A 27,174-nucleotide genomic window follows, 5' to 3' on the forward strand; every position below is an offset into this window, starting at 1 on the left:
ATATCAGATACCATAACAAATCATAATTAACTTCATCAGCTGAGGGGAAAGCACGTTTAATTGATTTCAGCCATTTGTTACCAAAGATGAATAAAATAAACGTCAGAAAAGCCATTAACTCTTAGGCAACTCAGTTCCCATTTCGCAGCTGAACGGGTTGGGGGGGGGGACACGAGACGTGGAGAGGTGCCCTCCCCTGTGGCCAGAGCGGGGCACCCGGCCTCACTGTGGGGAACCATGCTGCTGAGTGGGGTGTCGGGGAGGGACAGCACCAGGCTGCAGGTGGACCCTGGCCACTCCCTGCTCCGCTGACCGGGCTGTGCCTCCAGCCCCTTTGGGAGCCCTGTGTCTCCCTCAGCGTCTCTGCCTCTGTGTGGGTCATTGCCTTCCTCTCACCCTCTCCCTTCTTGGCTTCTCCAAGTGCAGCCCTTTGTAATGTTGTGGCTCCAATTCCACCTTGTCGTATCCCTGCCCATCCACTCCCTCTCATGGCCTGTGTCTCCTGCTAGATGGCTCTGGACTAGGCAGCCACGGCCTGTCCCCTTCTCTCCCCATGGGAGCTCCCTGAGGAGAAGCCCAGTCTGACTCCCTTCTGCAGACGGCCCTTCGGCATCATCCGGGGAGGTGACTCGGACTGGCTTTGCACTTGGCAAGCTCAGTGTCTGGAAGGGAGGCTGCCGTGTGACCGAAGGAACAGTCTGGACCGCAGAGCCAGGGGCTGGGCTTGGGGCCCCCGAGTTGTTCTGGCCTTGTGGGGTGCTTCGTTGGGTTTTGTTGGTTTGGTTCCTGATGTGCCTGTGCTAAACGCTGACCGGGAGCTGCCCCATGCTGGACCCTGCACACTCTTAATCTTCCGGCAGCCTGCGGGGGTCGCGAGCGGGACCTAGACCAGGGCCCCGTGCCCAGAGCGTGGGAACTGCACTCCTTAACCACTGCCCTGCCCTCCCTGTCTGTCTCCTGGATGGCCAGCACCCCTCCCACCCCAGCCTGCATCACCCCTGTTACCCAACAGGGTGACCGGCCATCAGGTTGCAGCAGTGAAAGCTCTGTGTCTCAGGAGACGCCTTCCCAGGACACACAGCCCATGGTGTTGGCAGTGGATGCCAAAGGGCGGGTGGAAAAGTATCGGGCTCTTACCGCGGCCCGAAAGCCAGGGACCGAGCTCATTGTGTTTAGTGTCTGCTGGAAAGGACACAGGTGCCCTTCCTGCCACAGCCGCCGTCGCTGCCTCTCCCCAACCGTGGGCGCCAGCTGTCCTGGCCCGCGGCTCCCAGTGAACCATCTGTGTCATGGCTCCGAGGGCCCGGCTCCAGTGCACCGGGGTCAGGGGCCCCAGTGGGTCTGCCTGGGCTCTGTCCACAGATGAACCGCCGTATTCTGTGTTGAGGTGGTACGGGTCTCTTCTTCCACATTGTGAGTCGAGGTCTGTGTTTTCTGAGAGTTGAGAGGATGACGGTTCTGCCACCAGCATGGCCCAGACAGAAGAGAAGGAAAGGACGGGGAGGGGCGTGTGTGTGCGGAGGAGGGGTGAGAGTGCCCGTGCACAGCTCTCTCGGTCAGCCCAGGCCGCTATTGCTCAGCGGGGAGTGGTGGCTGCTGAAATCGCTCAGGCGGAGCTCCCCAGTGCCCCCGCCACTGCCACCGCGTCATTCCCTCTCTGGTTCTGTGAACGGAGGGCGTTGCGTTTCCTTCAGCTGCACCCACGTCCTGTGCGGCACCCGCCACGGGGGAGTTGTGGCGGTCAGTATCGGTCTGTTACGGCATCAGGCCCGTGCTGTCAGGTCTTGCCAACAATCAGGGGGCCTTTCTGCAGTTTAGCAAGTGGAACCTCAGATCATGGCAACAAGAACATGTCTCCTCGCTTGTAGGTACTTTGCTCAAAAGCTGGAGCTTCAGTTCCATGACCACTTTCACGAAGCTGCAGAAAACAGATCTGAGATGGTTGTTCTCTCGTGCACATGCAAGCTAGACCTTGCTCGTCCCTCTGCGTATTTGGCAGGCAGCACACGGTTAATTTGGGGAATAAACTTACCTGCCACCCTTGCCACACACCTTGTGCCCAGCACTGCCACAAAAGGGGACAACGTGCTTGCGATGCCAGGCTTTCATAAGGGAAGATTCTGGTCCCTCCCCAGACCCACCTGCTCAGAACATGCCAGATACATGTAACGGGACGTTGGGCTCCGCAGGGGTGGGGAGGGGCCCAGGTGCGCACCCGCATGCTGGCTGGCAGCATCGCGGGCCAGAGGAAAGATGGTATGAGGCCAGCCCACCGGGATATCATTCTCTCACTGGGGAACCGTGGAGCTGAGAACACAGGGAATCACAGTAAGATGGATGTGTAGATGCTGTTTCTCTAGAACCTCTCAGTGGTCTTTCTGGGGGCCGCCAGGAGCCTAGAAGAGAATGAGCAGACCTCACCTGGGTCTTTTGGGGGGAGGGGTTGGGGGGGATGCAACAAAATCTCATCGGCCAAAGTAGTGACTTTTGCTGTGGAAATGAGATGGCCCAAGAACATGTCACCAGTAAGGGGCAGCCGCATTGTGTAGGACTTTTCCCAACTTCTTCACCGAAACTCTAAGTTACCTGGTGTCCAGCTTGGACCTCACGGGGTCATCTTGCCTCTGTGCTTTAACACCGTTTTCCCTGAGAAAGCGAGGTCCCCGTGGTAACGACATCCAGTGCGCCTCGAAATGCTTAGAAATCATGGATGTTGGAGACCGCACAGCCAGCTTGACAAGTTTCAGGGTGCAGGGGGCCTGACCGGCAAGCACTCATCCCCCTAACCCAGCCTGTGGGTACAAAGGGAATGGACGTGTTTAGGGAGCTGGAAGTGAACTCCTACAGGTGCAGAAACCTACGCAAGTTCACAAAGTCCTGAATACTCGACGCATGGACGTTTTTGTGGAGGGTGAATGTGGGGGTTACCGTGTTGGACCCACATCAGGGCCGGATGAGAGCACAGTGGCAAGTCAGAGTGAATTGTACATTTGCCACTGTGTTCGGTTAGCACTGCAGGAAAAAAAAAAAAAAGGCTGGCCTGGAGGCTGCGGGGAATTCAGAGAAGGCTTGGAAGAAAAACAGGCACCTCTTACCCCATCGCACCCTCGAGAGCAAGATGGTCACCAGCAGCTCCGTGGCCCGGGTTTGCTGTCCTGCTGTGCCTTCTCAAACTGGCCAGGTCCCATCCAGGAATGTGGCCTCCGTCGGTGCCACGTGTGTTCCCAAAGGGACGCTGAGGGCGTAGGCTGTGTCAGGCTGGACTAATGACCTCCCTCAAATGGATTATCCAGCACATCTACCTGACAGAGAAACCGTGCTAGTACCTCTTTGTACAAAACCTTTTTCTAATCTTTAAAAAAAAAAAAATGCAGAGCAAAAATCCCCTATTATAATACAGGACCAAAAGAAACACGATTTTTTAAATTGTTTTTTAATGCTTTATTTTTGAGAGAGAAAGAAAACGAGCAGAGGAAGGGCAGGGAGAGACGGAGATACAGAATCCAAAGCAGGCTCCAGGCTCTGAGCCGTCAGCACAGAGCCCGACGCGGGGCTTGAACCCACAAACCGTGAGATCGTGACCTGAGCCAAAGTCGGACGCTTAACCGACTGAGCCACCCAGGCGCCCCAAGAAACATTTTTAAAAATTGAATATAAGTAATATCTGTTTAGTCAGTCCATTGCATTTAGCTTTTTTAAAAAAAATCTTAAATTTGTATATCTTAAGAATACATAGGAAATAGGCTGTGAAACTTAAGTATCCAGTAAAGAGTTCAAATAAATTACTCTATTAGAGGACAGAAACATTATTAAAATGTTGTTTTTCTCACACAAACCATTTATTTTTTTAACTAGTCCTCTACCAACTGTTGCTGTTAACTAGCCTGACTATGGTTTTATTGAAATAATAGCAGTTATGTAACAAAATAACGGACACAGAGTAAACAGGCGGTGTAGACAGCTGTGTGTGTGCAGGCGAGTGCAGGAGTAGATGCTGCTCCACAGTGGAACCCAGAACCGCCCCAGAGCGCTCAGCCCTCGACACACACAGCATTTACAGTAACATGCTCCGAGGAAAACAGGAGTCAATGTGGCCCGGGTGAAAGCAAAGCCTCCTTCCCTACGACGCTGAAAACACGGGTGACAAAAGAAGAAAGCAGATAAATTGGACTTCATCAAGATTTAAAACTTCCATGCTTCAAAGGGGCACCACCATCAATCAAGAAGGTAAAACTGCAGCCCGCAGCGTGGAGAAAATCTTTGCATATCTGATACCGGACTTGACTCCAAAATACGCAAGGACCTCTTGGAGCTCAGTGATGAAAAAACAACCCCATTTAAAAAACGAGCCAAGGATCCAAACAGACATTTCTGCAGAGATGTGCCCGTAGCCGGTAAGCACACGCCTAGGTGCTCCGCTTCGTGGCCGTCGGGGAGATGCACATGGCAAGCACGACGCCGGAAGACCTCAGAGCCCTCACGGCGCCGTGGGGAACGAGAAATGACACGGCTGCTTTGGAAAACAGTGTGGCGGGTCCTCGAAAGGTTACACAGAAGTACCACAGGACCCTGCGGCTCCACTGCTGGGTAGGTATCTACCCAAGAGATAAAAACCCGGGTCCACATAGTAATGGTACGCAAATACTCACGGCGGTGTTTTTCACAATAGCTAAAATGTGGCCACGAGCAGCGTGTCTGTTGACGGAGCAGACACACAAACGCAGCCTCTCCATATGATGGGATGTGGTTTGGCCGGAAGTAGTGAAGTGATGCTTTGTGCCCCAACATGGCTGGACCTCAAAGACCTGCCGAGCAAAGGTCATACACGATTCCGTTTTCACGAAGTGTCCGGAAGAGGCAAATCCATAGACACAGAAAACAAATTAATGGTTGTCTGGGGCCGGGGGTTTGAGGTGGGTGGGGAGTGACCTGTTGGGTACAGGGTTTCTCTACGGGGGGATGAGAACGTTCATACATTGATGGTGGTGATGGCTGTACACCTCCAGATGTGCTGAAAACCACCAAATTGTTTGCTTGCCATGGGCCAGCTGTACGGCGTGTGAATTCCAGCTCAGTCAAGCTGTTAGAAATGATAAGGCACAAGAAGATGAAAAGTTTTAAAAAGACGCTCGTGTTAAAGTCAGAACATGCCATTATTTCTGACGTTATCATATCCGGGGACTGTTTTGTCTGGTAACTGTGTCCCCTGAGTTGGCTCCTTAAAAAGCCAGTCACTGTTGCCCTCTTCTCACGTGGATTAATAAGTGTGAAATTTGTTGCCAGATGTCAAGAAATGTGACTTTGTGCCTGTGAGTGGCCCTGGGAGGCCTCTGGGGAAGGCAGGAGGCCAGGAGGCTGCCTCGATGGTGGTGGTGGGGGTGGCTCACACCCTAGCCGCACCCCTGCAGTCTGGGAGTGCCGCTCTCTGCTTATGCAGGACCCTTGTTTAGAATGACTTCTGTGAACTGTCTCCCCCTGCCCAAATTCTGTCCTCTGTTATTTTGGCCTCTTCCGCCTCCTGCATGCAGCATGTTCGGATTTCTCTGCCCTCTCCCCAGTGCCTCTCCCTGCAGCCTTGGCCCTGCCTCGTCTGCAGCTCCCTTGGGAACTCAGCACCTCTGTCCTGTGGGGTGGTTAGGTGTCCATAGCCATGGACTTCTCTTCCGGGCCAGGCTTAGCTATGACTTGACTCTGTATCTCTCGCCCCTAGCATAGGGCAGATGCCTAACTGTCCTCCACTCTGCCCTTTCCACCCCTGTGCACCCTGACATCTGGTCTGCATCACAGGGCCTTGGCTCTCCAGACGGTGCTCAGCTGTCCCTTTTCGGCTGTGGGATATGACCTCCGGCCTTTGGTTGCTGCTTTTCTGAGATGGTTTAGGAGTTCCCCACAGGCCCGAGGCTTGGGGTAGAGCGGATTCCGCCTCTGGCCTCAGCGGCCTTCCTCTACATTGTCCCCAGGATGGGGGGACAGTCCAGCTTCTGGTCCCCTGCCCCCCAAGTCACTCGTTATCTTACCCATGAAACTCCATTCCTGAGGACTCGCTCAGAGGCGGCTGGTGGGATAGCCCCAGGCTCAGGCTGCCTGCGCCTCAGTCCCCGCCCTTCCGATTTCCCGGGGTGGGGGCAACTTCCGACAAAGAATTTCCCACTCTCAGTGCTCCAGAGTCCTTATCTGTAAAATAGGGATGAGAGACGTTAATACTTTTGGCCCCTGGCTGCACAGCTGCACACAGTCACCCATTTGTGTGTCTATGAGGTTCTGACCTGTGCCCCAGGCCCCGTCCCATAGAGACAGCCCTGTCATGGGGTCCATGATGCTTGGTTAGAGAGCTGTCTCGGCACCACACTGTAGCCTTGGGCCAGCGTCTTCCCTCTCTGGGTTTATTTTCTCACTTGGTGCATAGGGAGGACACCCCTCCCCTGCCCAATTCCAAGGGCAAGGAGAGGAACCAGCTCCAATTTTCTGGGGGCAGCAGATAGCTCAGCATGCCTGACAGGGGAGCCCAGCCAGATGGGAGCTCTCCGAGGGCACAGCTCGTTGGTAGCTGGGGGTGGGAGCCCCTGAGAGGAGTGCGGAGGGCCCGGGGCCCGCTCACGCCATGTTTCTCTCCCAGTTCCCGATGGGTCCAGGCTCAGATGGCCCGATGGGAGGCATGGGCGGCATGGAGCCACACCACATGAACGGATCGTTAGGTAAGCGGGCACTGGCCCTGTGGTCGTGCCACACCCGCACCCCGCGCGCCCCTGCCCAAGCAGCCTCCCGTGGCCCGGCCAGGCCTGGTCTACCCCATTGACCTCGGCTGGGCACGTAGGAAGATCGCCAGAGATGCTGCCAGGACAGAAGATTCTCTGCACAGAAATAGTGTGGGATTCGGGTGGGTTTGGAGACCTGTCCACAGAAGAACAAACAAGAAACTGAATCTGGTGTTTCCTTCCTTCCAGGGTCAGGTGACATAGATGGACTACCCAAAGTGAGTGTGCATTGTGTGTATTCCCCCCGGTCGCATCCACCTTGCCCTGAGTCCCCAGAACACTGTTCTCCCCATCGGGTGGGCAGGTTGCTGGGGCACCGGGGCTCACCTCCTCTCTCCTCTCCCCAGAATTCTCCTAACAACATAAGTGGCATTAGCAATCCTCCAGGCACCCCTCGAGACGATGGTGAGCTAGGAGGGAACTTCCTCCACTCCTTCCAGAATGACAATGTAAGTGCTGCACGCACCCCTCCCCCCATTTCGTCCCTGGATCATCATCTTACCCCTGGGACCAGGGACTATTTCTGTAACAAGTTGCGGTGCCCGCCGGCCAAGAGCAGCCTGGCAGGCTGGTGTCCCAACAGCTGTGCCTCTGGCTTTCACCTTGGTCCTTGGTAGAGCCCTCACCTCCCCACTGCATGGCCCCAACCACTGCCACCCTGGCCACTGGCAGGACCTTCTGGAAGCCTCCAAAGGGAAGCACATCACCTCCAACACTGATAAAGCTGATACAGCTGGAAAAGCCCTGTGTTGGGACTCAGTGGGCCTGTGAGGGAGGTCCACTGCTGTCTGTCCTGGGGAGGAAGGTTCATATACCCAGAGATTTCCGGGATCCCCATGCAGAGGGCCTGGCTTCCATTTACAATTCCATAAGAAGAAACGACGTCATGATTAAGCAGCTCGTGAGAATCCCAGATTGGCCCCCCACCAGGGCAGCTTGGGCGAGCTGCAGGAAAGCAGCTGTGTGGGAAGGGGTGTCTGCTGCTTCCTCAGCTGGAAGGAAGGGGATTTGAGAAGAAAGGGGGGTGGGGTAGGGGGTAACAGCAGCCCCCAGGGCTCCCAGGAGGGGGAGGGGGAGGGGCGGCTAGTGCTGAGCAGGCAGAGCCCTCACAGGCTTCCCCACCCAGCCACACTCCTAGACTGGCCCTGCCCAGCCCCCAGGGCTCCTACACTCTGGCCCTCACGGCCCTGTCTCTGCTTCTCCCCTTCCAGTATTCTCCAAGCATGACGATGAGCGTGTGATCCCCTCCTCTTCTCCGAGACGCTGAGAGAGCCGGCATTGCGGGCGGGAAGATGCCAGAAATTATGCAAGAAGAAGTGAGGTGTCATTACCCAGGAGCTGGGGGAGGGGCGTCACCATACTCCCCCTCAGCCCCCACCCTCCTCCTCCAGTCCCCCAACCTGTCCCAATTTTAGTTTCATGCAATAAAAAGGCCGAACTTTTTATTCCATAAAACATGAAGGACAAAACTCAAAAATATATTTCAAGTCAATGACCAGAAAAATCCCACCCCTTGCCCTTTCCCAAAAGGACCTTTTATGTACATGACACTTTTTGGTTTTTTTGTTTGTTTGTTTGTTTGGGGTTTTACCATTATTGGGATTTTTTAATTTGTTTTCAGGGGGGTTTTTTGGGGGGGTAAAATTTTTAAAAACGGAAGCTTCTAGCAAGTCCCCTGCCCACCCCACCCCAATCAACCTCTTTGCTTTCTTCTTTAAAAAAAAAAAAGAAAAGAAAAAAGGACAAAAAAAAAGTGCCCTGCTGTCTGTCTGTCCCCAAGCCCTCCCAACCGGGAAAGCTAGTCTAGGTGTGAGATCTCACGCTGTCTTTGTAGCCATCTAAAAATAATAATAATAATAATAAACTGGGCAGTTTACAATCGGTGGTTTCTTTCAAAAGGCCTTTTTTGGAAAGAGACAAAGTCCCCTTTCTCCACTTGGGGTTTTCGGTTTGTGCGGACGGGCAAGCAAGGGGTGGGAATGTGTTTTGTTTTTGCTTGGTTTCTCCCGGCGAGGTGGCATCGGCAGCTGCACAACTGGGACCCCAGAACCACTCCCCCCCCATATGTGGCCCGAGGGGCCAGACCACCTGACCGCTTTCAGGACTCTGCCACAGCGGAGACGCGCTGTGACCCGGTGGCATGCACTGTGTTCCCAGGACTGCTTCCTCCTCTCTCTTCTGGACCTTCCCCCGCCCGGCCTCCCTGCCGCTCCGGCCCTCTCCTCAGCCCCCACCCGTCTTCCCAGCGAGAATCCTGCCAGCTGGGCGGTGGCCTGGACGGAGCGCATGGGGGAGGCCGCCCCCAACAGGATGGCTATGACCTGGGACATGGCAACCGTGACCCCCGCGTTCTCGCCCCGTGGCCCTGGCTCGCATCGTCCTCGTGGTGTGTGCGGGCACCGTAGGGCTGGAGTTTGGGTTTCCTTTTGGTTTTTTTCTCTTGATACTTGCTTCTTTTTCAAAGATGGGAATTGATCAGAATTGCTCTGTATACGCTTGGAACTGGATGGAAAGACTTTGGAATAGCTGTTGGGGGGCGGGGGACACCAACAACCAAACAGATGTGCTGTTTCCGGTCCTGTTTTTATTTTCAAAAACCGACAAATGCGACAGTGGAGCCTGTCCCCTCCCAGGAGGGGTGACTCGTGGCCTCCCTCACCTCACCACCCCCATTGAACCTCCGTGTCTTGCCCCGAAGACACCCGAATTCTTTGTACATTTACAGCCCCTCCTCCCTGCTCCCCTGTAGCTGCTGTTTGTTTTCCTCCCTCCCCTTCCTGATCCATGTATATCATACTATGTGAGATACCATCTGCCTGAAAAAAGACCTTGTGCGGATTATTGGGAACATTGTAGCTGTTTCTGTGTTTTTTCTTACCTTGTAGTCTGGTTCTGAATTAAGAGAGGAAAAAAAAAAGTAATTATGATACATTGTAGTTTGTGTACGATATATGTTGATAACGTTTTATTAAAGGGACATCTTTTTTCCGCAGCCCTTCCTGACATGTTTGGGGGCAAACGTGGGTGGGAGTTTATTATACTGATTACAAAATGCAAGGTGACTGGTTGGGTACAGTTTTTGTTTCTGGCGCATAACAAGATTTTGTTTTGTGTTCAAGTTGTCCGCCCTGTTTTCCTGGGCATGTTAATTCTGAATTTTCTGTGCAGAGTTGCAGTGGCCTTTGGGGAAGGCGGGTTGGGAGGGAAGCCGTCAGTCTCCCGTCTAATATTCGCAGGCACGGCCAGAATGTATTTTTCAGGGAGTAGAAGAGGTTCCTGGTGTTTTCCCAGGAGAGGCAGCGCGGGCCAGTGCCGGTGGGGACCCGAGGGTGGCACCCACGCCCGGCTTTCCCACCTGGGTGGAGTGATTCACTGGTCCTGGCCTGGGGCCCCCCACAGAGCTTGAGTTTTGTGTTTCTGTTCTGGTGCCCGTCCGAGGGAAGTGGGAGCCCTGGGAAGGTGAAGGTCTTCAGAGTAGCCCTTCGCAAACGCCGCATCCTGCAAGGTGGACTGGTGGGGGGAGGGGCAAGGCGAGCAGCAGGACATTGGCGTATGAGCGTTTAGAAAGTAGAGCTCTGCTTCCCTTGAGCTCTGGGGACCTCGCTCCAGGTCCACAGAAGGGGAGGGAAAGGGTCGTGGGCTCAGTACACCCGTACACAGTCTGTCCATTCCAGACACGAATTGCCAGTTTCAGATCCCGTTTTTGCCAATATTCACTGTGACATGGACGCGTTAGTTTATACCTGTGCCTGCTGACCTCATCTCTAAATGGATATAACGGTCTACCTACCTCATGGGGTTGTCGGGAGGAGGAGTTGGCTTTTGAGAAGGGTTTACACAGGGCCTTGCACGTAGGAGCAGCAGCGTTAGCTATTGGTGGTACTGTTCCTCCTACTGGGGGGGGGTGAGGGCAGAGTCCACATGGGTGTGACGGGAGATCTGGAAGCTTGCGTTTTGCCCTTCCCTCATCTTGGATCAGGTTTCTGGCTCTTCCTCAGCACAGACACCTTCAAACAACTGGGCAGCCCTCACTGCTGGAAGAGGAGCCTCAGGCTGGGACTGACCTGCTCTCACAGCTCTGGAAAAGTTTCTGTTCCACCAGCACGGAGCCTCTGCCACGCGCCAGCCCAGTGCTGCTCCAAGGAGGTGGTGGTGAGCAAGCGGCTACCTGGAACTCGCAGGCAGGACTCGGGCAGGCAGGGGCCATGGTGTGGGGGTGCCAAGCTGGATGGGAACCCAGGTTGTGGGGGCTCTGGTAGGGAGGGAAGGGCACAGCCTACAGGGGGGTCCTGCCTCGCATCTCCCTGAACACCTCTGCTTGTAGGGTGAGAGCAGCAGGCACCTCCCGCACTGCCCCTTGGCCTGTGCACCCCCCGCCCCCCAGCCGCTAGGCTCCTCAAAGCTGTGGACCACATCTGAGTGTTACCTGTCCCCAGAATCACCCAGCAGGTGCTCAAGTTATTCATGGGATAACCGGATGTTTGTCGAGTGGGCACCCCTGCATCCCTCCCGTGTGCTGTCACCTATGGGTCCAGGTGCTCAGGTGGGGGAAAGGTAGCCTTCATGGGTTCCTGTTTCTGTGGATACAGAGACCAGCGTGACTCTGTCAGTGCCACCAGCAAACTGGGAGCTCCTGGGAAGCAGAGACCAGGGCTCATTCTGGGTCTCTGGTTCCCAGCACGAGGCCAGGCACACAGCAGGTGTTCATGCAGTGGGCTGGAGCCCCTGGAGGAGGGCTGCAGTGCCGAACCTTAGGGCTCAGTCCCCAGTCCTGACCTAGTCTTCCCTGGTGGCCCAGCTGGGGACGAGGAAGCACCTGATGTGCTTGCATTCTGGGGAGGGAGTGACGGAAACCTGGAAGGGGCTGTGCTGCGCTGTGCTGACGGGCTGGACTCTTCTCTCTGGGCAGCCAGCACACCCTGCATGCAGTGGTGAGGCTGAGGGAAGGGGCATTTGAGATCTGAAAGTGGCTACTTCTCTGTGGAAAGGGCAGCTGTCCTCACATAGGAGTTTTCCAGCTCCTCAAGCTCCACATGTTCTCTGAGCTTCAGTCTCCCCACTGGTAGGGGGAGGATAAAACCGGCCAAGTCCTGCCTGCCTTGCCATGCAGGTCAGCTCACGGCACTTGGGAGTGCAGTGGGCGCCCAGAGCTTAGCTCTGAGGTCCTACAGGGGACACACCAGGGCCAGCTGCTAGGACTGTCCTCACTCAAGGTGGACTGAGGAGGGCCTGCTGCCCAGCCCAGCCTGCAGCACCGGCCCCTCCCGGGGCAGTCCTTGAGCTGCAAGGTCATCTATTGGCAGTCTCATGCTTGCTGACTCGCAGCCTCCTTCCCCCCCGCCCCGAGCGGGCTGACTCTGCCCTCCCCCCCACCTCCCGCTGGTCTCCAGGGGCTTCAGCCCGCCCAGCCTGGCTTCAAGCTGTCGCCACCAGCCCACCAGGCCAAAAAGGTAAGGGGCAAAGTGGATGGAGTGCGAGCCCAGGAGCCAGACACACAGGGCTGGAGTTCCACTTTGCCATTTACCAGCTCTGGTGGCGGGGACGCTGCTCCAGCACGCGCTCCAGAGGCCCTCGGGCAGGCGGCAAGGCAGGCCTGCTGGCCTCTCTAACTGCTCCTGGCCCTCCGGGGACCGCACTCTGCCCAACAAGGCCACCCAACCCGCCTCTCTCGCACAGGGGAGCAGCATGTATCCAACAATCGTGGCAGGCTGGCGGCGTCTGCAGAAAGGCTCAGCTTCTCGCCACCCACACCACCCACGGGACTGGGAACGGGCCGAGACCCCTCTGTGCAGCGATGCCGTCACCACTCCCCACAGGCACTAGTCCTTAAGGCCCTCCCCAACCTCACCTGCAGATCATCTTGACTAGCTTCCTGGTGACATAGCCCACCAGCTGAGTGACCTAGGTGACCTTCTACTATCTGAGGTCCCTTATCTTGAGGGCCCAGAACAGTGCCCGGCACACAGTAGGCACCCAGAACCTTCCTTGAATACAGAAACACTGACCCCGCAAGAGTGCGTGGGGTGGCAGGCCCAGGGCAGGACTTGGCTGCTATGTGACTACAGAGGCCAGCCGAACCAGAGCTGTATTCCAGTCTATCGGCCCGGATGCTGAGGAGAAATCTACAATCAATACTATTCAGATTTCCTGCAGTCGTTATGGAATGTGCCCACAGTTCGAGGGGCCCCCTAGGAGCCCATGAGTGTCAGAGAGCACCTGTTATGTGGCAGATGCTACATACACATCATCTATGGTCTGCAGAACAAGGGAGGTCACATTTTCCTCAAGTTTCGGGTGAAGAAGGTGAAACTCAAAGAGACAAAGACTCTTCTCTAAAGTCAAAATGGGCCATGGGCAGAGCTGGGCCTAAGGTCGGGCAGTCAGGCTCCCAGGCCCCCACCTGCTACGGGCACCACCTACACACAGCCACAGGCGCCCCTCCAGACAGCACCCCACACCAGCCGCGGGCTCCGGTGCCCCGCAAGGGCTCTTTATTGACAGCCAGACCAGAGGGCCAAGGGAGCGCTGAGGCTCGGGGCAGGCACTGCCGTGGATGCAGGGTCTTCCATGGGAAGGGGCCGGGGGGCTTCAGACCGGAGTGCTCCTTGGCTCACACGGCACCGTGCAAATACAGAGCTAAGAACTTCCTGAATGTCTCTGGCTGGAAACCAGTCGGCCCAACAGGTTCCTGGAAAAAAACACAGCCCGTTAGGATCCTGCCTCTAAGTTTAATGGCAGCAGTGAACACAGAGGTTGGTTTTACGTAAACCCTCAGACCCGGACGATCAGTCTCCTCTCATGGACCAAGAAGGGCACCAGGGAGCGAGCACTGAAGAGAGGACTGAGGGCAGGAGGACATGAAGCACTCACAGGGCTTTCGGCCAGCCCGTCGGTGGGTACTGCCCTCATGCCTCAGCCCTCTCACCTCAGCCACCGTGAACAAAGGGTCTGTTGAGCCTTTTCCTTCCTGGGGATGATAATCCGTCACTAGTCCACACCCACGGATCGGGCCCCTTCTCCCTGTGCTGGGCCTGTCCCCGGTGTTACAAAGCCAACAGTGGCTTGAATCTGCCTCTGCCCTCAAGGAGCTTACAGCTAGGTGTTCAAACAGTGGCAATAAAAGGTGACAGGCCTCACAGCAGAAGGGGAGATGACTCACGGACTCCCATATGTGGAAGAGACCATGTATGAATGAGTACTGAAGGGCAAGGAGGGTGGGCCAGAAAGACAGAAGGCAGGCAGCTTCACAGTGTATGTGTATACATAGTACACGTATGTGCCAGTGCACAGGAGGAGAGGGGAGGGCAGGGCAGGGTGAGGCTGGAGCCTGGGGTCTATGCTGGGGTGCGGGGCTTGGGGGCAGGAGCTGAACTAGAAAGGCGACGAGGAGCCATCTGAGCAACTGGGATGTGTCTGGCACTAGTCGGTGTTCTAGAAGAAAGGACCCAGAGACATGAAGGAGAGCAGGATAAGGGCAGAGAGTGCAGGGGTAGCGGATGTGGCTGCAGGTGACAGACCGTGCTGTCTGGAGCCAAAGCACAGGGCCCAGACCAAGGAGATGTTTACAGGGCAGAAACAGCACCGACAGGTGCTGGAGAGGTAACTACGCAGCTGACACACCAATACTGTTCAAGGGCCCAATGCCAGCTCCACACAGCACGTGTGCTCAGGCCCACGCGGGACCCAGGACGCCATCAGCCGCTGACCTGGCAGCACCCCTACTCCGCTCTCTCGCAGCCCCCAACTCTTCAGAGTGCCCAACGCTGCCTGACGTGACGACTTTAGTAGACGCGGCCACCACCCACTGCACGGAAAGCAGGCCTACGCACTGCTGGAGAGTGGGGCCCTGGGGGCGGCGGGGATGAGCCCCAGGCAGAATCCCTCATCCGTGGAGTGAAATGCATGAACGGATGCCTCGTCCACAGGCCCTGCCTCTGAGGAGCCTGGGGCTCAGTTTGATGGAGGAAAAAACCTGGGAACGGCTGAGCACAGAACAGCAGTGGGACATGCTAGGAATCGGGGAGCCTGGGGGCCATGGGGAACCCCCCGAGGCACTTAGGGAGGCTGGTCAGATAAGAGAGAAATGGGCGGGGGGAGAAGCCTCCTTTACAAAAGCAGCAGCTCCTACTAAGACCCCGGGCTAGCAGCTGGGCACATGCCTCGAGAAGCTGGGTGTGCGGGGGGAGGGGGGGCACGGGGAGGGGAGGGGAGGGCTGGGCAGGGCCCAGCGTGGAAGGCGCCATTTTAGGTGACAGGCAGGGCTAAAGTAGCCCGCCACCCTCCCCCCCCCTCCCCGGTAAAGATCCTAGGCAGGAAGTTCCTAAAGCCAGGGTCCCACTCGCAAGCCTCCCTTCAACCTCACCCCTGGCTTGCTCTGGGGAGACTGAGTCACAGCCCTAGCCCAATCACCAGACTGGAAATGGCTGGACTTACCAGAACAACCTTCTTTTTCATCACCGGGCGACACCAAAAATGCTGATAGAGGAGCTGGTCTGAGTCCACCCAGACCAGATTCTTGACGCCCTCGTTGGAGGCCAGGTCTGTGGTGTTCAGCTGTAACACCAGGAACTGGAAGACGCGTCCGTCGGTGCCCACGCTCTGCACAACTACTGGCTGCTCCAGAACTCTCGTGTCACCCTGAGAGGGAAAGGGGTCACGTAAATCCAACGAGGAATGGTCGGTTCTAGTTCTGGCCTTTACAACAGATGTCCGCTCCCATTTAAGGGCTGCACCACAGCCTAAGTCCAGGGCACCATCCGGGACAAGGCCATCCTTCCCGCCCCCAGCCTGGCCCTGCCTGACGTGGCACCTCATGGTTAAGCGCGCTGAATAGCCCCTGCCCCTGGGAGGTGATGACTGGGCAAGTGGCAGAGAACAGGAAAGCGAGCTGGGAAGTTAACAAGAAATCCCTCAAGCCCATGGCGTTTCGTGACGGTGACAGCAGCGCCATCAGTCCCATCGAATGTTAACCTGGAGGGTCAGCGAGTATATATAACCTCACTCAGTTCTCACTCTACCTGACAGATGAGGAGACTGAGACTCAGCAAGGGAAATGACTTATCTGAAGTCACACAGACGTGTGGCCCGGTATGCAGCCTGGCCCATGCCCCGGCAAGCTCGCTTCCCACTTCTGCCTTGCTCCTGATGGTCTGGAATGCTCTGGGCCTGCAGACAGTTGCCTTACTTGGGCTTCATGCTCCCGATGCAACTCCAGAACATGTCAGATTCCTGGAATGTCTACTTTGTCAGCACCAGGCTTTCTCCAGTCAACGCATTTCCTACTTATCTTTCAATCAGTGCCAATTGGTAGTAACAATAATAATAATAATAATAACAGCAGCAACCAGTTACTGAAAGCCTTCCACATGCCTGGCATTATACCAGTTTTACATAAAGTCATCCGTAATCTCACAATTCTAGCAGTCTATTCCCACTGCACAGATGAGGAAACTGAGGTTCAGAGAGGTGGTATAATTTGTTTAAAGTTACCCACGAGACATGAGCCAGGCTTGGACCCCAAGCTATGAAATCACTTCAAACCCTATCATTGTGACTGCCACCTAGCGCCCCACTGTATCTGACAGGAGTACCTCTATGCGCCCCCGGTAGAGCCTCAGTGTGGATGATAAATTCTGTGTTCACGCTATGGAGACTTGGCAGAGTCCAGTCTGGTGATGACTATGCACAGGACAAAGATCCAACAGGCAAGCCCCAGGACGCAGAGCGTCCTGGATTCAAAAATGCTGCCTGCGCTCACCCCTCCAGGGCTGAACGCGACATTAGGAATAGCTAATGCCAGACCTCAGTGTGGGCCACACCGGGACTGCTGGCCTTAGAAATACCTGTTCTCAGCTGCATGAGAAATAAATAAAAAGAAAAGTACCTCTAAGTGTTAGCTGAGAATTCTGTATTGACTCTTATCTCCCTCTACAGATCAATAAAACTGCAGGTAGTACATAAATTTCTCAGCAATTTTACCTTTTACATGGAGGCTCTTCCCATAATTGTTCAACTTCACAACCCCAGGAATAATTTGTACCTGGAGGGGGTGGGGGAGGTCTCCTCTCCTACCCAACCGGGTAGCAATTAGTGTCAGCACTGCTACCCAGGCTCTGCTGGCAACAGCTGGCACAGGAGCTACGACGAGCCTGCAGACCTGGTACACGACTGTCTGCTTCCTTCTGCCCCAGAGTCGAGAGGCAGCGTGTCCTCTGAAGCTAGAGGGATCGGGCCTCCAATGCCAGCTTCCCCACTTGAGAGCTGCAGGATCTTGGGCACGTCACCTAACCTTCCAGAGCCTTCATGTGTATGCAGTCAGAGAACGGGAATAAAGATAACCCTCAAGGATAGGAGAGATACAAGAAAGCCACACGAAGATGTGACAGCGGCTAATCTCTTAGCTGTGTGACGCTAGGGATGTTAGCTAGCCTCCCTGAGCTTCAGTTTCTTCCTCTGTAACATGAAGCTACAAGAATTAGACAATGCAGTGGTTTTCTACCTTGAGCTTATACCAGCATCACCGGAGGGCTTCCTACAGCACTGGTTACTCGGGCTCCACCCCCAGTTTCTGATGTAGTTTTCTGAATTTCCAACAAGTTCCCAGATGACACTCATGCAGCTAATCCAGGACCATACTTTGAGAATCACGGATTTAAAGAATACTAATTAAACATCTGGCATGTGGCAGATGTCCACTATAGTGGCAAGGTCCACTCCACTCCCTGTCCCATTTAGCTAACCACAGCTCCCCGAGCTCACCTAGTTCCTAGACCAAGGAGGATGGGAAACAGAACACTGCGAGTCTCTTCACTCCTGCAGGGGGGAGCTGGCAGCAGCTCTCAGCACTCCCCCTAATACACCCCCACCCCACCCCCCACTCCCCGGGGCCCAGTGACCCAGGCCTGCTCTGGGGAATCCCATACTGCCATCCCCTACTCCCCCCCGGGAGGCCTTTCTCCAGGCTAGGCTCTCACCAATTTGGGGGCTGGCTCCGTGGGACAACTACTCAGCCTGCACGTGGCACCACCTAGGTCCTTGAGACACTCTCTCAGAATCAAGGGGTTATCACCAATGGTTTCTGGGTCCCCGGAGCCCATCTTCACTTGGCAGGCAGGCCTGCACCACATCTACTGCTCTAATTCCTCCTGCCCAAAGGAGCCTCCTGTTCCGGGTCTGATACCCGAGAACCGAGGCGGTGTGCGGGGGCACAGGTAGCTGAGGCTGCAGGCGCTGGGTGCACCTAGTTCCGGTCCCCTCTCCCCTACTCACTGTGTGTAATGCTGGGCTGGCTGTACTCAGTGGCGTAGCTTGGAAAATGGGGATGACAAAGAAACCTTGTGAGCTATTCTGATCAACAAATGAGGGATCTGTGACAGGCACACAGAGGAGGGCCCCAACAGATGTCAGTTTATCTCTGTAGGTGAGTGGACATGCCTCTGCCTAAAACTCCTCAGCCAAGCGAGGAACACCCCCGCCCGGGTCTCCTTTTTATTATGAGCAGTGTAAGCAGGAGGCCAGCAACATGTCAAGTACCTCGGTGTCTTCTCCACGTACGTACCCCGTAGAGGCGCCGGGCCTGAGCCAGGGCATTGCCAAAGGCAAACAGGATCATCTTGGCCCGCAGCTGATCTGGTTGAAAGCGGTGTGGGCGTAAACTGGCTGTCTCCAGGAAATATAAGGTGTGGGGGTAGGGGTAAGGATAACCCTCCTGGAATCCTGCAAGATACAGAACCATGTGGAGGGGTGGAGAGGATGATCAGCCTGTCCCAAACCCTTAGGAAAGTCACCTCACCTTAGCTCAGTGCCTATGGACTCAGTAAAGGCAGATGTTATCCCCACAGCCCGGGGAATGGCAAACTATGGCCTGCCAGCCAAATCTGGCCCCCTCCCGTTGGTGAAAACAAACTTTTACTGGGGCCATAGCCATGTCCACTCATTTACATGACGTCTATAGAGTTGCTGTCACAGAGACCATCTGTGGCCCGCAAAACCGAAACTATTTACTATTTAACGCTTCACTGAAAATGTCGCCAACCTGTGCCAGGTGATTCCTGCATGCCAGCTCTAACCCCACCCCTTTCTCCCTCATTCAGGCACACAGGTGCCAACGATGTCAGTAGAAGAAAACCTGAAATCTATAATAATTATATTGTTAAAAGCAAATCGTTGACGAAGTTCCATACTTTCTTATTAGCAATAAATAACTTGCTTCCCACCTCACAAGTGAGCTGCAAACACTGGCCCTGAGAATCAAAGCTTAGCCCTTGTTCATCCCAGCCACAACCTGCCAGACCATCATTCTCATCCCCTGCACCACTGGGAGTAAGCCCTGGGAAAGCTGGCAGCTTTCAGAAAGAGTAACCTGGCTTAGTGAAAGCAGGTGAAAAGGAGGAAGAAAGAGGCCGGGAAGACACTGGCTATGAAAATCCCAGAGGTGGGTGCCTGGGTGGTCGGCTCAGGTCATGATCTCAGGGTTTGTAAGTTCAAGTCCTGCATCAGGTAAGCACAAGCCCTGCTTCGGGTGAGCCCCGCTTCTCTCTCACCACCCCCTCTGCCCCTCACTCACTTGCACCCTCTCTCAAAAAAAAAAAAAAAAAGAAAGAAAGAAAAGAAAATCCCAGAGGCAAGCGCGACTTCCCGTGCGCACTTCCAGTGGGCCCTCCACGTGCGCCCAGCCTGAGATGTGCACCAGGAATAGGGGCCAAGCACAGCTTGGTATAGAGGGGGAGCAGACGGAGAAAGTGACCATCTCCACACAGAGGGATATGTGAAGATACGGGGTAAGTCAGGGGTGGGGGGAGGACAGATGAAAGGCCCCGGACGACAATGGAAGGCCCCACAGCATTTCTGGGAAGGAGTGATTCCAAAGAAGAACTGTGACAGATGAACTACTGAGGTGAAGGTAAAAAGAGGTGGATGGTCACAAATCTTGAGGGGAGGACGTGCCGGATCCTCTGGTGAGAAGGGCTCCATGAGTTACATGTAGCCAGAATAAAGGAGGGTCTGCAGGGTCGGTAGACAAAGGTGAGGTTGATGGCTGGAGAGGGGGCCGAGGCCAGGCCTGACGGCCCTCATGTGATGAGCTGAGGAGTTCCGACTTTATCCAATGGGCAGTGGAGAGGTGGGCATGGAGGGAAGGACGGAATTTGCTTCAGAAGGGTGTCCCTGGACCTGAAAACCAGAGGAACTGACAGAAAGCAGCCTCAGTCAGACTGGCCAGCCAGGAACCTGTGACGAGAGGCTGCCTGAGAGACGGTGGGACTGACGGAGGCGGTCACTGTGGAGATGAGGAGAGGCCGGGAGGAAGCCTCTACAACGCACAGGGATGGGCTGGATGGTGCAAACAGCGGGCCTGCCTGGCCTGACACCCTCATTTCTGTCTTGGCTGCCTGGGGAGATGGTGGTTCCTTGTTCGATGGAGCTTAGATGAATAGCCCCATTTGAGGCCTGTGGGACTTCTTCAGCCCCAGCAGAATGCTGGCCAGAGTCTACAGGGTGCATAGAGAGAAGGGGGTCTCTCAAGAGACGTGCAAATAAAGGAAACACTTGGCACCTGGCCAAAAGGCCACCAAGACACCCAGTCCAAATGACGCAATAGTTACCTCTCAGAGGTCAAGGCAAAATCGGGCTTTGAACTCAACCCCTTAAGCTCCGAGTCTCATTTCCTTGCCTACACAACAGGGACAACAGTACCTGCCCCAGGGGCTGCTACATGGCTCTTAGGAGAAAATGCACATGAGGCGCTGAGCGCATACTTGGTAAGCATTCAATATATCCTTTCCTTTCAGAAAAAGCACGACCCACATCTCCATGCTACCTGGAAATGCAAAGGCTTTGACGTTTACCTGTGTTGTCTTTCACATCATAAACGTTGCATTCCTGAAGATCAATAGTGGGTGATATGGGATAGAAAGTCTCAAGAACATGATTCTTAGTAGCTTCAACCTCCTCCCTGGAGGCAATGGCGGACAGCGGATCCTTGCTGTTCAGTCGGGCTCCACTAGAACCACGGACCTGAAGGAGAAAAGACTCTAAAAGGGGAGAAAGACAATTAGTCTACCCTGATCTAAAGCCTTACCTCGGTTCAGCCAAGCCTAGAACCTTCATCCCGCCATGCTCAAGTCTTACCAGTTTCCTAGCTGATCAGCCTAATTGCAGAAAACAAAACTTAGGTTAAGATGTTAACCCCGGGATTTTGAGAAGGGGACCGATCGATGCACTCTTCTTCCTGTGTTCCCTGGCCAATGAGCCTGAGGCCGGGCAGGCTCTGAGGGCTCAAGGCTGCCCCACACAGATCCTCCCAAGCACCTGCTCTGTGCTGAGGACACAGAAATGAGAGTTACCCTCTGCTCTCAAGCTCACCAGGTAAGGTGCATACAAAAGTATGAGCCATACTCAGAGACAGGAGAGGTAGGGAAAGCTGACCCCCTCTGGGCGGTCTGAGAATCCTTGTGAAAGTGGTGTGCCTTCAAACTAGCTTCCGAAGGACAGATAAGAGCAGAGTTTGTCAACTCTGGCACTATTCTCACTTTGGACCAGATAATTCTTTGGGGAGGGAAACTGTCCCATGCAGCATCCCTTTGCCCCTAGCCCCTAGATGCCAGCAGAACTGCCCGCTCCTCAAGTCATGACAATCAAAAATGTCTCCAGACCCTGCCAAATCTCCCTCAGAAGGCAACACTGCCCTTGGTTGGTTAACAGTTTGTCCAGGCAAAGAAAGGTAAGGCAAAACATTTCAGTTAAGGAAGAATGATCTGTGCAGGGGCACAGAGGCGTGCTCCCCCACGGCAGAGTTTAAGGAGACAAATCCAGGTGACTAGAGCATGCTGCATCAAGGAGGGAGGGAGAAAGAAGGACTGAGATCTGAGGCTGAGGAGAAAGGCTATTAAACTCAGGAAAAGGGCCAACTGTCCTCAACAACTGACAGTGAAAACCCTATGCCAGTCAGAAAGCCTCACCTAGGTGGGATCAGCGTATCTGCTACACGGAGACAAAAGCTTATGAGGAAACAAACATGCATCAGACCAAGCAGCAAACCTGACACCGAGAGCGTGTGCAGATGCCCTTCACAGAGGTCCCCACGGGAGGCTGTGTCCCACTGGGCAAAGCGGGCCTGAAAGGCTCCCCGAGAATGGCCTCCTGAAGATTTTCCACGGAAGCAGATCTTCCTCTGAATGTACTTTGGGTTTTTAGAAATCATCAAATCATAATGTGATGATAACAGACCAGGGGTAATGGTCTGGCCAACAGCGCTGTCATATAACTAGCGCAGGCTCACCCTCACGGGGTATGTGAAACAGGGATACTACATCTGTGGATGGATAAACTCTAACCCACCTGTTAAAATACATCATACCCACACCTCAAGAATAGTCTTCTGAAGTATTTCCTGTTTCCTCACATATAATCTGCAAGGAAGATAAATATGCCTGGACCTCTCCTAACCCTGGGTTTCAGATTCTCCCCACAGACCACTCTAGTGTGGTTTCCAATTCAATTCCCTCCACATCCCTCCTCCAGTGGCAGCTCCAAATGGGGCAGTTTAATTAGAGGTAATACTTGATGATGGGCCAACAAGTACTCCTCTATTAATGAGGATCACTAATTTCCTTCGTGGTGCCATTACCTCTGCAAAGCTGAATCCGTGCCAGGAAGCCCATACTCAAAGGGGCAAGCTGGAGAAATCTGACCAAGCAGATGTTCTGAAAATCCCAAATCATTCCAGAGCTGGTTCCCCTGCTCCAGAATCCCACCGATCAGAACATCCCTGCCTCAAAGACCTTGGCGCGGTAATCATTCACCCATCCCTTCAGCCAGCACTATCATGTGCCATGAACTGTAAAGACATTGTGGACAAAAATGAGTAAGGCATGCTCCCTGACATCAGAAGTTCAGTTTAGTGGGGCAGAGAAGATATCCGAGAATTCCCATACAGTGTAATACACGCTCTGATAAAAACAGGCATGACAGGCAGAAGCAGCACAGCAGAGGCCGAGCTAACCTCTGCATTCACGTAGGAAGGGGGCCGAGGCCTTGCAGACAAGCAGAATTTAGCCAAAGGAGGAAAGTAGGAAAGAACATTCCAGACAGAACGTACGGCGCAGTGCAAAAGGTGTCAACGTTTCATGCTGAAAAGCTTCAGGTGGCTGAAGTGAGAATTTGGCCCGGGGATTGGGGTGAAGGTAGGGGTAGCAGAGAAGGAGGTAACACTAGAAAGACTAGGTGGTGGCCACGTCACAGCGGGTCTGGATCCGATGGCAAATGGTTTAAGCTTCTGGGAGACAGCAAAGGATCTGAAACAGGGGAGGGAAGTGTGCTTTAGAAAGATCACTCTGGCAGCTGCGTGGAAAACGGATTTGGAAAAGGAGAAAAGTATGAATGGGGTACAAAGGCTCTTGCAGTCCAGTATGAGCTTTGTGAAGGCAGAGACGGACTGTTCTTTATTACTTCTTATCTTCAACATTTATGCACTCACAGGCACTCAGCAGATACTGAGTAGATACGGTTGATCTACTTACGTCTTGGGAAGAAGTGATTAAAACTGAAAAGACTGGCCTCTGGCTAATGACGGGAGGAGCTGTCTGAGCCTACGAATGGGGCCATGAAGGACGGAAATAAACACAGGTACGGAGGAGGCAGTGGAGAGCTGGGAGTGGGGCTAAGAGTAGAAAGATAAAATACAGACCAAGATGACTAACCTCGATTCCAGGTGGTGGATAACGTGTAGTTTTTGGCACAGATCCGCCTGGCCAGAGAGGGGTGCTTGACAATCTGGGATTTACACAGCTGTATCAAACTGTCCACAATGACTGGGCTTGGAAGAAAGAAGAGACGTTTGGAGATGTAAAGGAAAAGGCTGACTCCCAAGAGCCGTCCACTGGAAATCTTATTGACTCGGGGAAAACCTACCAGTAGGTCTCTCTCTTGGGGGTGTCTTCCGTGGAGTGCCAGAGACGGGCGTGGGAGATCACGTTCAGGACACGTTCATCTTGGTTCTCTATGTGGTTCTTTGGATCATCAACAAGGCTAAGCACTTTCTTGGGAAGGCCTTCTATTAACTTGGCCTTGGTAAGCCAGAGGGCCTGCTTCACACCTTTGGGGTAATTAGTCAAACACACACACACACAGACACACACACACACACACCAAAAACAACAAAAAAGAGGACTCAGTAAGAATTGCTTCAGTAGCCTCTTGGGGAAACGACTGCCTTGAGAGACACAGGATTTGTACTGTGACATCTGAGGAGTCAGAACTAGAATAAGAGCCCAGGCCGCCAAATTTCAACTCAGCTTCAGGAATGACTGTCTACCCAAGGACGGTCAACAGTTGATTGAGGTAATGGATGTCTGCACAGGAGGAATTCAAACAGAAGCCAAGATGGCTGGGGTCGTAAGGCTGAATCTTGCAGGAAAGGGTTTGTCTGTCGCCTCAAGATCCAGACTCTAGACTCGGACTAGATCAATGGATGCCAACATTTCAAATCCTAGATCCTTTCTATTAACCCACATCAAAATCCCTGACTGAAAAAGCCCATGACAGCTGGCTGGTGACTGCTTTGGGTAGCAGGCTCCTCATCCCAGCTGGGAAAACACCACTGTTTCAGAGATAGATCTTCATTTAAAAAGCTGTGCCTAGGATTAAACGGAGCCTAGGGTACTTTGGGAGGGACACCTTCAGGCAGTTTCCTTTGTGCTAATAAATGAAATGCTATGAGAGCAATGGGTCTTTTCAATTTGAGGCTTGTATGACGTGAGAAATACAAATATTTAGAAATGTAACTTTTGGAGGCGCCTGGGTAGTTCAGTTGGTTAAGCATCATACTTTAGCTCAGGCCATGAACTCATGGTTCGTGGGTTCAAGCCCCATGTCGAGCCCTGTGCTGACAGCTCAGAGCCTCAGAGCTTCAGATTCTGTGTCTCTGTCTCCCTCTCTCGTTGCCCCTCCCCGGCTGGCACTGTGTCTCTCAAATATAGATAAACATTAAAAAAATTAAAAAAAACAAACAAACGTAACTTCTGGATTTTGTGGTGCAGCAGAAAAAGCCCTGAGTGGGAGTTAGGTAACCTGAATTTTAGTTCTGCCACTGCCACTGCTTCTTAAACTTGAAAAAAAAAATTTTATTTAAATTTTTAATTTAAAAAATTGAGATTTTGGGGGTGCCTGGGTGGTTGTTGATTGAACATCCAACTCCTATCAGGTCATGATCTTGAGCCCCAGAATAAGCTCACTGCGCTCTCCAAAGAGCATGGAGCCTGCTTAAGATTCTCTCTCACTCTCCCTCTGTCCTTCCCCTGCTTGCTATCTCTTGCTCTCAAAAATATAAAAAATAAAATTCATAGTTATGGTTCACTAAAATACGAATAATATGTGATAATTACAGATGCCATTTACTGACCATTACCATCTACCCTGTGCCCAGTACTTTATCTACAAGCCAGATGGGATTTTATGGAATGGAGGAAATCCATTATGGGATGGATTTCATGAAACTCAAGAGTCTAAGGAATTTGCTTCGAGTCACACACCCTGTAAGTGATGGTGGGGAGGAGAACATAAGTCTCTCTACCTGAAAGCCTGGTAATGTTACCGGGGTCACTCAAGGGTGCCAAGTCTTGTGAGGTCTATAACACCCTCATAGGGCAATGGAGGTGTTTAGATGCTACAAAGTCAGTTTTCAGAAATGGGTGTGAGGGGCTTAAGAGACTGGCCGGTTGCTTTAAGTTTGTTTTTCAAATCGAGGATTTATTCTCTGGCTTAGTCCGCAAATCCTGCCAGGTCTCTTCCTTTCCTAATTGGAAATACTCTTGGAAGTACTCTTTGGAAAATACTGCTCCCACTACACTTGTCCATTTTGTGTTTTTAAAACCAGAATCCCCACAGTAATTTGGGGACGAAGAAAGAACAGGAAAGAATACAGAAGTGGGGGGAGGGATGCACCTGGGTGGCTCAGTCAGTTAAGCATCCAACTCTTGATTTCAGCTCAGGTCGTGATCTCCCAGTTCATGAATTCAAGCCCTGAGTCTGGCTTTGTGCAGACAGTGAGGAGCCTGCTTGGGACTCTCTCCCTCCCTCTCTCTCTCTCTGCTGCCTCCGCCCCCCAACTGCCCCCTGCTTGGGCATGCACTCTCTCTCAAAGTAAACTTTGGAAAAAAAAAAAAAAAACAACATGGAAAGGGACTCTCAATAAAAAGCCCTCCCAGCCCCACGGACCCTGGGAAATAATTTCTGGCATAAAACGACAGACTGGGTTCAGCTCAGTCATTTTGACTTGCTCTTAGTGAGAATGAGGCAGGGAGGCGGCGGAAATAGGTTAGATAGCTTTTAGGTCCAGACCTTTCCTTGAAAACATCTCAGCTCTGACCTTTGACAAAGGACACTGACCTAGGAAACCAGATAGGTAGCCCTGGCTTCAGTATGAACCCACAGGGCATCTCTGGGCAAATCATATCCCTCTGTCACATTCACCCATCCTAGGAAATGAGGCCATAGGCCAGGAGATTAAGCCCGCTTTCAACTGTGTCTTTCCACTATAAACTCCCTCCACCTATTTCCTCAGTGCAGTTGCGTGTCCTGGGTGTTAAGAGCTGCAAGGGTCAATGTGGCCCAACTAGTCAAAACCACTAAGTCACAGAAAACAGAGGCTCTAGAAGGTTCTGCCACTTGCCCCACATCACACAGATTTAGACAGAGGCAGGGCTAGGCCAGAAACCAAGTCTTTTCACCTCGCCACTCAACATCTCTAATACTCCCTCACACAATCACAGCACTTCACATCCCACTTACCCCTGAAACCCTCCGAAGACCTAATCGCCACCGGCCCCATTTCGCAAAGAAACCGAGACCCACAAAGTTTCAAGGTCTTGCCTAAGGCCACAGAGGGTCGGGGGCAGTGCTGGGCGGAGGAACAAGGTCCCCTCCTGCCCGTCCTAAGGCCTCACCCTCGAGGAGGCGGCAACGTTGGTGGAAGACGAAGCAGGCCTCATCCTTGTAGAGCGGCTGCTCGTGAATCGGGGTCGGGCGGCGGAACTTTGGGTGCGTCCAGCCAGGGTCCCAGGGCGGGAAGACCGGCCGCGCCAGTCCCGGCATGAAGTGCATCTTCCCCGCGTAGGTGATGGGCTCCAGTCCAGGGATCTCGTACACCCTGTCCAGGGGAGGAGGCTCGGGCTTCCGCGTGGAGCGCACGCCCCACTCGTACGCCCCGCGTCTCGGGGTGCCGCAGCCCCCAAGGCCAAGCGACACAGGGCGAACCAGTGCACGCCTTGCGGTCCCCGACGCCAACGCCATCCCGACTTAATCCCCTCAAGACTTCCACCTGGACGCCGCCATATTCCCGCGCGCAAAGCCTGCTGGAAGAGAAAAGGGCTGGATTCCAAGGCTCGTCTTATGATTGGCATCCACATGAACCAATCACGTTCAA

General features: G+C 53.7%; 2 protein-coding genes across 4 annotated transcripts in view; one reads left to right on the plus strand and one right to left on the minus strand.

The window, feature by feature from the left end:
• SSBP3 (single stranded DNA binding protein 3) overlaps positions 1 to 8,305 on the plus strand; it is a 161,206-nt gene extending 152,901 nt beyond the window's left edge. For all 3 annotated transcript variants that reach the window (XM_039238461.1, XM_039238469.1, XM_039238479.1), the window contains 4 exons: positions 6,617 to 6,695; positions 6,945 to 6,973; positions 7,103 to 7,204; positions 7,967 to 8,305. In XM_039238461.1, the coding sequence (XP_039094392.1) occupies positions 6,617 to 6,695; positions 6,945 to 6,973; positions 7,103 to 7,204; positions 7,967 to 7,996 (240 nt within the window). In that variant the 3' untranslated portion in view covers positions 7,997 to 8,305. The remainder of the gene's footprint in view (positions 1 to 6,616; positions 6,696 to 6,944; positions 6,974 to 7,102; positions 7,205 to 7,966) is intronic.
• Positions 8,306 to 13,217: 4,912 nt separating this feature from the next.
• MRPL37 (mitochondrial ribosomal protein L37) lies at positions 13,218 to 27,098 on the minus strand. Its single transcript, XM_039238601.1, has 7 exons — positions 26,696 to 27,098; positions 23,664 to 23,847; positions 23,453 to 23,568; positions 20,600 to 20,785; positions 18,313 to 18,470; positions 15,189 to 15,392; positions 13,218 to 13,443 (listed from the first exon to the last, which is right to left on the minus strand). Exons 1-7 carry the CDS (start codon positions 27,039 to 27,041, stop codon positions 13,366 to 13,368), a joined length of 1,272 nt encoding a protein of 423 aa, XP_039094532.1. The 5' UTR covers positions 27,042 to 27,098; the 3' UTR covers positions 13,218 to 13,365.
• Between the last annotated feature and the right edge of the window lie 76 nt (positions 27,099 to 27,174).

The sequence above is a fragment of the Hyaena hyaena genome, unplaced genomic scaffold (assembly GCF_003009895.1).
Source record: "Hyaena hyaena isolate Hyena2069 unplaced genomic scaffold, ASM300989v1 scaffold_5, whole genome shotgun sequence".
Classification (NCBI taxonomy): domain Eukaryota; kingdom Metazoa; phylum Chordata; class Mammalia; order Carnivora; family Hyaenidae; genus Hyaena; species Hyaena hyaena.